The 11,038-nt window shown below is 49.0% G+C and overlaps 1 protein-coding gene across 1 annotated transcript; it reads right to left on the bottom strand.

The window, feature by feature from the left end:
• Nucleotides 1–543: 543 nt before the first annotated feature.
• Nucleotides 544–7,055, bottom strand: LOC144952653 (E3 ubiquitin/ISG15 ligase TRIM25-like). The gene is made up of 6 exons (XM_078883129.1): nt 6,495–7,055; nt 5,322–5,417; nt 4,244–4,477; nt 3,446–3,468; nt 2,428–2,522; nt 544–1,107 (listed from the first exon to the last, which is right to left on the bottom strand). The coding sequence occupies exons 1-6, from the start codon at nt 7,053–7,055 to the stop codon at nt 557–559; spliced, it is 1,560 nt and encodes a 519-aa protein (XP_078739255.1). The 3' UTR covers nt 544–556.
• Nucleotides 7,056–11,038: the final 3,983 nt, after the last annotated feature.

Here is an 11,038-nt window from a genome sequence, read left to right as displayed (position 1 = left end):
TTAGTGGTGGTAATAATGGTGAAATGGTGATGAGGTGACTGATGATGATGAGGCAATGATCGTGGCAGTGTTGGTGGTGGTGGTGATGATGATGGTGATGGTGATCATGGTGATGATGGGGTGATGGTGATGATGGTGAATCGCAGGGATGAGGAGGCGTGATGACGCGAGCGCGCACTGCAGGTGAAGGAGCGGCCACACGGACTCTGGGGCTGCGCTGATTCCCCACTCAGATTTCATTCAAATCCCTCAAACTTCCACACTGGCGATTTGTACTGCACCGGCGACATCGCTCACGCACACTAACCTGAACCTCACCCCCCCCCCCCTTCACCCTCTTCACTCCATGCTCACCTCGCCCTTCCCTCAATTTTCACCCCAATCCCCCCCTAACCGTCACCTTACCATCCCATAACCTCACCCTCCCCTCATCTTACCTCACCTTCCGTTCAACCTTCTATTCCACCTTCCGTTTCACCTTCCCCTCACTCTCACTTCACCCTGTCCTCACCATCCCCCCCTCTCTTCCGTTTATTGGGTTTCTCTCTACCCATCCTCAGGATGCATCACTCAGATCCACGATCTTCAATGGTTCATTAGAACACCACACCCACATCCCAGGGTAGAGAGGCTGCAAGAATCTCTGCCGAACCTCGTGGATCACCTCCATGGAGTCGGCGCGGTAAAACGCCAGGAGGCCCCCCTCCCAGTGCAGGTGAAGCCCGATTCTGCGGGGGCAGGGGACCCCCCTCACCGACAGTGCAGTCTTCACTCCACCATGAACCACTGAGAAGCTGTCGTCACGTTTCTCTAAACACCAGGACGCGTCGTTCCCTCCCAGCTGCTGTGCAGGACCAACCCATGTTCGTGGGATCGTCTCGTACGCGACTCCAACCCGCCAATGCCGCGCGTCCCCCACGTCCACCTCCCAGTAGTGGTGGCCCGACGAGAAGCTCTCAGAGCACAGGGCTTGTACACAGCCATCAAACCGGTGTGGGTGATTGGGGCGACCTTGGGAGTCACCGGTCCGCGTCATCGTCCTGCGATCCGAGGAGATCTGCAGACGGTTATGAGCTGAGTTTGTGTCCAGAGTCGGTGAGCTTCCATCTGTGACAACAGTGATCGCAACATCACTACAGAACACCATCATCACCATTATCCACCATCACCACCATCAACATAACCATCACCAACCATCCTCGCCATCAATATCAATGACAACAACATAAACATCACAATCACCACCATCATCCAACACTATGAACATCAACAACATCACTATCGCCATCAGCAGCATCACAACCATCATGACCACCACTAGCACCATCACAAACAATCACTGCCACCATCACTATCAGCACCTCGACCATCACCACTATCCCCATCACCACCATCTCTAACATCTTCATCACTATCACCAACATCACCAACACGATCAGCATCATAACCATCACAACGACTATCACTACCATTATCACCAGAACCAATATCATCACTACTACCATCAGTGCCATCAGCAAATCCATCACAACCTTCACCTATATTATCACCAATGTCACCATCATTACCATCACCACGACCGTCACTGTCATCACCACGACGAACACCATCACCAATGCCATCAGCATTCCTATCACTCACATTATCACTAACATCAGCATTATTACCACCATCCTCATCATGACCACTATCACCATCATGATCATTGCCAGCATCAGGAACTCATTTGAGGTTGAAACTGCCGAGTAGAGACCCAGGACTGGATCAGATATCACCTGCCACTGATGTTAGCCATGGCGGGTAATCAAACCCAGGTAACTTGGATTGTAGTGCAGTATGCTAACCACTATGCCACCGCTCCCCCCATGCACAAATGCACAGACACATTCACAGGCACTCACTGCATCTCAACAACACAATTATCCCTGACTCGTAATGCTGATTATTTACACAAGAACACCACACTGAGTCTCATGGCTCTGTTCAGTAGGGTCCTGGAATGGGCTGTGAACAAAGACAAAGATCCCCTGTGTAGCCTCAACAGACCATTGGGGCAAGTGATATTAGCGAGTGTCTATGAAGACCAGCATGGCACACGAGGAAGTGGGTGGCCAGCACCACGCCCGACCTACTTTGTCTCCCTAGTAGCGATTTTGTTCAAATACCGCATCAAGTTCCCTGATGTAAACAAAGATAAATATTCCCCGTGCAGCCTTAACAGACTGTCGGGGCAAATCAGCACCTTTGAAAGCTGGCACAGCACATGAGGGGCTGGGTGGCCAGCACTACGCCTGGCCACCTTTGTCTCCCTAGTGGTGATGTTTATACACAACACCAGGTAATCATTTTAGTCGACCTCGTGCACACACGAGGATAATTTATTGTGAAGATGGCCCCATCACCCATGTTTCACACTGAATAACTCACGCAAGATTTTGGCCACAGTTCCCTCGGTGCCTTTAAGCGAGGCAATGTACTCTTGGCTGCGAGCTGAGGGTGGAGCTGCTGTAACCCTCCATGTCCTGTGAAAGCAGAACAGACATGGGCACTGTTTTACATAGAGCATCGTCACTCACAGGATCATCACATTCTAGATTTGAAGTTTTATTCTAGATTTGACGTTTTTGTGACTGCAAGGATCCATACTCTTTAGTTTTTTCTGTAAAGTCACGCAGGTAAAAATAAAATGAGAATGAAAACAACTAAATTAAGTCACGACGTTTCGATAGCAATACAAGCAATCTTCCTCAGGTGGGTCAACCACGGCAAGAAAAAACTGCTAAAGTAGGAGTGAGATCTGCCGTGGCACGAGGAGTTAAGTGGACCAACTACACTACTATACAATGCACACTACGCTACTATACAATACACACTAATATACACTAGACTACTATACTGTACACACTACACTATTATACAATACACACTACACTATTATACAATACACACTACACTACACAATACACACTACGCTACTATACAATACACACTACGCTGCTATACAATACACTACACTACTATACACTACACACTACACTACTATACAATACAACCTACACTACTATACAATACAACCTACACTACTATACAATACACACTACACTACTATACAATACACACTACTATACACGTAGGTGTATTGTATAGTAGTGTAGTGAGTATTGTATAGTAGCATCATCACACACAGCACCATCGGACAGCATCACCACGCAGTATCAGACAAAGCATCACCACACAGCATAAGCACACAGCACCATCACACACAGCATCACCACTCACAGCTTTACCACACAGCATCACCACTCACAGCTTTACCACACAGCATCATCACACACAGCATCACCATACACAGCATCACGACACACAGCCAATGTCTCACTGCCCACGCCCCACACTCAGTCCCATGTTGTCGTGTGTCGAGTCGTGAGTGATAGTCATCTTTTACCTGCGCGTCTCCTCCAGGTGCCCCTATGGGAGAGAAAGATAGAGATGCGTTACTGTGACTACCTCCAATCCCTTGTGATCAGTGTAGTTTCCACTGCAACACCGTGGGTGGAATATAAACCTCAAAGTCTTGGCTTATGACCCCATCATCACCTACACTGACTTAAGGGGCAATTATTTCAGTGAGACCGGTTGATATTGATCTGTGTTGAGAGGAACGTAGGACTATAAGTTTCTCGATTAACAATGCACATGGTGCAGATCTTATAGAAGTGATGTTCAAGACACAATGATATCATTAATAAGTGTATGAGACCTCGTATTTATTTTAGCATCCCTGATATGAACAATGAAGGTAGCGCATCCAAGAGGAGGTACACTAAGTAGGAAGCAGAGATGAAATCGGCTCATGAGCAGGCGCTGGTGGATTGTTGCATGGCGGCATCATGAGATGTGGCAACGGCTTGGGGAGGCCTTCATCCATCAGTGGATAGATTATGGCTGATGATAATCATGAATACCGTGTACATTGTTGTTGTATGGTTGAATTCCAATAACAATTAGTTTATATTCACAATGAAACAAACTTAATGGGAATCTGTTAAAGGAGGGGAGTGAATTTAACTGAGAAATATGAGCTGGGCTTCCACGTGGCAGCCACTTGAGCTGCAATGCGAGTCCATGAGTGGAGCTGTGTTCTCAAGCCCAGTGGATGCGAGCTCCCATTCAGGAGCCTCCCTCTGCTGCTGCTGGTGAGAGGGCTCTGTGCCAATAGCGACACTGGAGACTCATCGCTCACCTGCAGGAACGTGAGCGAGTTCCTCAACTGCGCTAGGGCCTGCAGGTGAGTGGCTGCTGCCTGGAGCTTGCTGATCTCGCGCTGGTCGTGAGCGATCTTCTTCACGATCAGGGACAGCAGCTTGCGCCCTTTCTGCTCCGCTTGCTCTAAAGCCGCCTTCTCCTCCGCATCCAACGCTGCTCTCGCGCTGGAAAATCTGACCAAGATTGAGGCCTTTTCATCTGTCACGGATTCCTGCAAAGACACATAAATGCCACCTCTGTTCATGAAATGTCTGGTTCTTTGTGAAACGACATTCAGGTCGGTGTGACCCGAGTGCAACTCTAAGGTGTCCAGACAATGATACGAGTCTGCAACACTGAGGCTTCCTTCTTCCTCTGCCTCTGATAACGCCACTTTGCATTTTAACTACAACACGATTCGCCATGACTGGCAGAAGCTGTGAGGCAATGGAATCATCAAATACCATCATGAGTACATTTAGCGTCTGTGCCATTACCATTGCGCAAGGTTATCAGGACGATGTTTTATTTACCGTCGCATGAAGTGAAGGGAAATCTGTAATTTGCCTTCAACAAGTAGAGCCTTAATGAAATGGGAAGGTAGGCTAATTCCTCTTCAAATGAATGTTTTGCACGTGAGAAAAAAACACATATGTATGGATGAAGAGAGGGGATCATGAAACCACTTGCTATACTGCCACCTGGCCACCCTAAAGCCTGATTGGTTTCACTAAGATCGTGTACAACAGTCTATGCGTGATCCACCTACTCTGACACCAGAGTATTGGATAATAGGTACGTAGCACCTCATCTGAGCAATATAGTTAACAGTCATTGAAGTGGTAAGTTGTATGGAGATATGGGAATCTGGAATTTTCACCACTGTTTCAGTTTCTCAGTGGAGATGGGAACCACATCTTTGCACGTCCTGATTATTGAGGCGTATTAAGTGTTGTGTTTTTAGTCCCACGATGTGTTTGGAGCCAAGTCCACGTGAATGATGGGAGTTGTCCTCCATCACAAACCCTATTCAGAGTGGAGTCACAGGGTCACAGAGTCTGGCCCAGACGTGGTACCTGCACGTCCTTGCGAGCGGCTTCCATCCGCCTCACGGACTCCTCCGCCACCCTCCTCTTCTCCTCCACCGCCCGCGTCTCCTCCCCCACTTGTTTCTGTGAGAGACGTCACCAGGGGATACTTCACTCACTCTCACCCCCGCTCCACGCAAACCCCCCACAGCAGCGATGGAGGCTGGGGGAGCAAGCGCTGCAGGGAACTGATTTCACGAGGAGCTCAAACGTGCACAGGGCTACCCAAGTAGTGGGTGGGGCTACCTAAGTAGTGGGTTGGGCTGCTGGAGTAGTGGGTGGACAGGGCACCAGAGTGGCGAGATATTATCTGCCTTGCCTGCTATTCAGGAGGTCGTGGGTACGAAACTGCACCTGATGCCTGTATATATGCAGTTTGCATGTCTCTCTCCATGGTCGCATAGATTTTTCTCCGGGTCCTCCGGTTTTTCTGTTCACGTTTAGGACATGATAAGCCACTTTGTTGAGCTGTCATTTGTGGCCAGGTTTCCAGCTACATAGCTCTGTGAGTTTCATTTGGTAAAATAAATATTGGTTAAGTTTAGTTTTACATGGCACAAGGAAGGGCTGCTATGTCTTTGTTGAGTGTCGGAGAAATTTGGTAACGAGCATCTTGATGAAAATATAAAAACGATCACGAAATACTTGGTCTATCAAAATCACGTGACATTTCTGGAACGCCAAGTCCAGTGACCCGGTAGCTGCTGTCGAGTGCGGCGCTAAACTAGCACAGATTGGCACGAGGCTTCGAAGCGGTGAGCACTGCGGCTCAGGCAGTCCCAGTCGCTTTACATTTCGTTTATATTTTAGGGAATGCTCCTGTCTACCACAAACCACTATTTGTATACGAACCACAGTCGATGCATTCACGTAATTTTAAGAACGCATTGTACGCACTTAAGTTCTTCAGTTTTATCAAAAATACTAAGAGCACATTTATAAATTTGCCATACAACACGATTGATAATAACATGTGGTTGTATTATTTTTGCACTATGACAACCTCAGCATACTTTATATTAAAACAATGTTCAAATGTGAAGGAAAAATGGGCAGCTGAGAGAGGAATGATATTTAGTTGGATATTATTGTTCAGCTCATACTTGGAAATTATGATTTCGTGCACGAAAGGCTCCCGCTCACACACGCAGACCATCTCACCTCCCGTGTCTTGTGCTCATCCTCCAGCGTAGCCACATCGTGACCCTTGTGGTCTCCTGCAATGATGCAGGTTGTGCAGACCAAGCTCTCGTCCTGTCGGCAGTAAAACTCTAGCTCATTTCTGTGCGTCTTGCACTTGCGTTCTTCAGGATTCGTGGCTGGATCCACCAGAATGTGGCTACTTAACTTCGGGTTCTCCTGATGAGGCTTTTCATGAGTCACACAGTAGGACATATCACACTTGAGGCAGGTCTTCGAGGCAGCGGTTGTGCCATCGTTACAGAAGTCACACAAGACCACGGTGGCCATTTTCTTTGCGGCACTACGCTGCTCCACCAGGTTGGCGAGCGTGAAGTTCTTGCTCAGCTTGGGCCTCCGAGGGAAGGTCACTCGGCACTGCGGGCAGGAGAAGGACTCTGCCGCATCCCAGACGCCCTCCACGCACTTGAGGCAGAACGAGTGGCCGCAGCTGAGCGTGCAGGGACAGCGGGAGGCGTCCAGGCAGATGGGGCAGGTCAACTCCCCTGGAGCCTCGCTACCACTGGGAGACACACTCGCCATGATCCTGTGGCTCCATTCAGAGATAGGCGCTGGCTGTTGTTCAGGCAGTCTCTGGCTGTTGTTCAGGCAGTCTCTGTCTTTAGCTCAGGCAGCCGCTGGCTGTAGCTCAGGCAGCCGCTGGCTGTAGCTTCAGAAAATCGCTGGCTGTAGCTTCAGACAATCGCTGGCTGTAGCTTAGTAAATCTCTGGCGGTAACTCAGGCAGTCTCTGTAGCTCAGGCAGTCTCTGGCTGCGTCTGAGATACTAAACGAGGAACAAGCTACGTAAATAGGTGACTATGACGTCTTTTCGTTTGATTTGCATATCACGGGGCGTGCCCTGGAATGTGTTGACGTGTGAGCGAGTACAGACGACTCCACTCCAGGGGTGGATGAAAAAATAAGACTTGAATCACCTCGACTCAAATCCTCATCCTCTACTCACCTCATCACAACTCAACTAACCTCATCTCAACTCACCTCATTTCAATTCAACTCATTTCAACTTACCTCACTTCAACTCACATCAACTGACCTCACCTCAACTCACCTCCCCCCAAGTCACCTCATCTCAACTCACCTCAACTTCCCTCGTCTTAATGCACCTCATCTCACCTCAACTCAACTCAACAAGCCACGTAAATGGGTGACAATGAAGTATGACGTCTTTCAGTTTGAGTTGCGTATCACGAGGCGTGCCCTGGAATGTGTTGACGTGTGAGCGAGTACAGACGACTCCACTCCAGGGGTGGATGAAAAAATAAGACTTGGATCACCTCGACTCAAATCCTCATCCTCACCTCTACTCACCTCATCACAACTCAACTCACCTCACCTCAACTCACTACAATAGGATTTATATTGGAAAATATATAGCAAGTACTAGTATGGTAATGTAAAGTTTTCTATCAGTTTCACACCCAAGCTCACGTCAAATTAGTCAACGTCGCTGTACGTGTATTGCTTTTCATAGACTGTAGGTTAAAGCCACTTTGTAAAAACTGTAATACTTAAGACAATAACATGTACTGTGTTTTTTTACCCTTGATTTCTTTCACTTGAAACATTTTCTTTAATGACAGCATAATGACGCTTGCATCTGACTCACGTGGACACGATGCACGCCCAGGGGTGAATGGTAGATTGGGAGGGAGAAGGGGAGGGAGGGTTGTGACGTCGGCAGCACGCAGGAATTCGGCTCAACGCTGTGGGGCGCTGTGGTGACGCACCGTGACGTCAACACTTGCCCGCTCACCCGCCAGGATTCCAGCCATTCAGCCAGGAATATAGTCAGCAAAACTTATGAACATATATGTACAGCAATGGTTATGTAGTGGTGATAACTACTCGCTGTTCGCAAGCTGTGAGAGAGCAGTTAGTAAACAAGGTTTTCCCGCTCAATCCAACGGTTAGGGTCAAATGGGGTGAGGTAGGATCCAAACGCCAGATTGGGAAGGACCAATCTGAGGGGTCCACGAGGTGGCCGGGGAATGGTCAACCCGGCCAAGAACAGGTATAAAAGCCGGAGCGCTGAGAGCTCTTGGTTAGTTCTGCTACACGAAGACCCAAGTCGGCTGAAGACAGCTAGGACCCTGGACCAAGCCTTCCAGCCCTTGTCAGGGCTGGGGCTCAGTGTAACCAGTGGTCAGGGGAGATATGTCCTGGATAGGACCCTCCCTAGCTCCCAGCCTTCCCGCCCTTGTGAGGGCGAAGGTCTTGAGCGACCAGAGGTTGGGGACCTGCCGGGCCAGCGGCGGGTCAGTGTGCCTCCCCTAGGTCCCAGCCGGAGGACGCTAGGCTAGCGGGGAGATTAGATAGCCGGCAAGTCCGGAGGCTGTAGCTCCTTAGAATAGGAGCGAAGTGTGAGTGTGAGCTGTGCAGGGTCGGAGGCTGTACCTCCTCAGGTTAACGGGTAAGGGGACCGTATACCCCTTGTGTGTTAGGGACTGTGTAATTAAGACAATAAACTGTGTGTGCCATAAAGAAGTTTATTAGTCCGTCCTTTACAACACTATACATTGCTATACGCGAGACTGACTTTGCTGCTGATGAGACACTGAATGTTCGAAACCGGTCCAGAGTGTTGCTTGTGTTGAACCAAATGCCGCTTCAATTAGGCACTCCCAGAAGGCTGTGCTTGCGACTTATGGGATGAGTAAAACGATACGTGGTTTTGTTTATGTCTTCAATGTTTCAGGCACACTGCAGGTGAAGGAGTGGCCACACGGACTCTGAGGCAGCGCTGATTCTCCACTCAGATTTCATTCAAATCCCTCATACTTCCGCACCGGCAATTTGTACTGCACCGGCAAAATCGCTCACGCACACCAACCTGAACCTCACCTTCCCCCCTCACCCTCCTCTTTTCATGCTCACCCCTCAATTTTCACCTCAACCTCCCTTCACTCCACCCTCCCCTAACCGTCTCTCCTTAGGGGCCATCCATTTAGTATGTACGCAAAAATCTGTCAAAACTTGACCCGTCCCCCCTCCCTGTAAGCACGCGTACTTTTTACACCACCCACCACCTGCATATGTACGCTTGTTGCACCCCCCCCCCCCCCGCCGAATCCTATAGAACAGCCGATAGTTAATCCATGCAGAAACGATCAAGGATTAATCATATTAACGTGTTCTTGTTCACTAGCTTTACACACAGCATTGTACAACTAGTTATACTTGAGCGTGTTATCCATCCTGACTGGTTATTCAAAGACACGTCTATTATGATCATAAAACACAATTTAAACTCGGTGAACTAGTCTCTATATAAAGTGTGTCAACTGAACATCTGCTGTGAGAGTAGACCGATGTACAGACCAGTGTTAGTACTGAAGTCCGGGTAGCAGCAGCACCAACAGAGCACTGCGGAAGTTAAAATCTTGAGCCAGCGGCAGTCTGCTGTGAGGCCAGATTGAAGGATGTGTAATCCATGGGGCAGGCCGCCAGACTATGTCAGACTCACTGCTGCGCTACGTGATAGCTAGCAGTCAGCTGTATGGTAGCATATGAGTGTAATGAGTGACTTCCACGACATGTCGTGTAGAGGGTACTCTTCATTATTCCACGTACGGGCACAGCACAGGCCAACGGTATCGGCTTCCTCTCCAAGTACATACTTAGCTATTACGTTCTACAAACTACACACACGGTTGTACACACGGCGGGTTCCACCCGTCCGCTCCCGGTCTCGCCGCTGGCTGATGGCGTGCCAGCAAGGATGGTGGAGCTACACAGGAGATCCGCCATGTGGCCGAATGACGGGGAGAGATGACGGCGAGCAGCGATGCAGTCCAGACACAAGACTCCCCATACCAACTCCGAGTCCTCGTCCGCCTCCGCTTATATTGCCGCAGGCCCGGGTAGGCTCCCCCTCCGGCCACGCCCTCTTGTGGAACTTTCTAGCCGGTCCTCGGAGTTTCTCGGCCGGCCCCACCCTTCACCTTTGGCCCAGATACCTCTACCTTTGGGGATTGGATAATGTTTATAGTGGTGCCTGTAACTGTGCTTCCATTTTCCAACCAGTAGATGTCACTATCGCATCACACAAGTGACACCTCATACTATTTGGTTGTTTTCTCAGTAAAGTCACGTAGGTAAAAAAATAATGAAATAAATTAAAACTAAATTAAATCACGACATTTCGGGCGCAACACAAGCGTCCGTCTTCAGGTGTGGACAACGCAGCGAAAGTACAACCGCTTAAGTGTGTCTAAGAGATGGCTGTGACGAGGCATTATATAGTTGTGGGGAAGTAGGGGGGGAGGGGGCATGGTGAGTGTGGGAGTGGGGTGTGGGCTGGGAGGTGACGCATGGAGTTCACGGAGTTAAAACTGAAGCTTTGTGATGCAGGGGCGGAAGTAGATAAGAAAGCTAAGTTAAGCCGTCCTTTGTTATGCTGCAGGAGGGTAAATTAGAGTTAAAACTTGCACATTAAAACAATGTGTGGCAAATCTTTCAAGTGATGGGAATAAGCCGGGCTTGGAGTCAAATTTCAGAGATGGT

This window comes from Lampetra fluviatilis, chromosome 69 (assembly GCF_964198595.1).
Source record: "Lampetra fluviatilis chromosome 69, kcLamFluv1.1, whole genome shotgun sequence".
Lineage (NCBI taxonomy): Eukaryota > Metazoa > Chordata > Hyperoartia > Petromyzontiformes > Petromyzontidae > Lampetra > Lampetra fluviatilis.
Note: the sequence above shows the minus strand (reverse complement) of the source record. Positions and strands in the feature narration are given on the sequence as shown.

What these genes read in the sequence shown, in the direction of transcription:
- LOC144952653 (XM_078883129.1), bottom strand. Translation starts at nt 7,055, where the DNA reads ATGGCGAGTGTGTCTCCCAGTGGTAGCGAGGCTCCAGGGGAGTTGACC. An exon ending in ACTCGCTCACGTTCCTGCAG is followed by an intron (nt 3,469 to 4,243) that starts GTGAGCGATGAG and finishes TCTCTCCCATAG; the next exon opens with GGGCACCTGGAGGAGACGCG. An exon ending in CACCTGGAGGAGACGCGCAG is followed by an intron (nt 2,523 to 3,445) that starts GTAAAAGATGAC and finishes CTGCTTTCACAG; the next exon opens with GACATGGAGGGTTACAGCAG.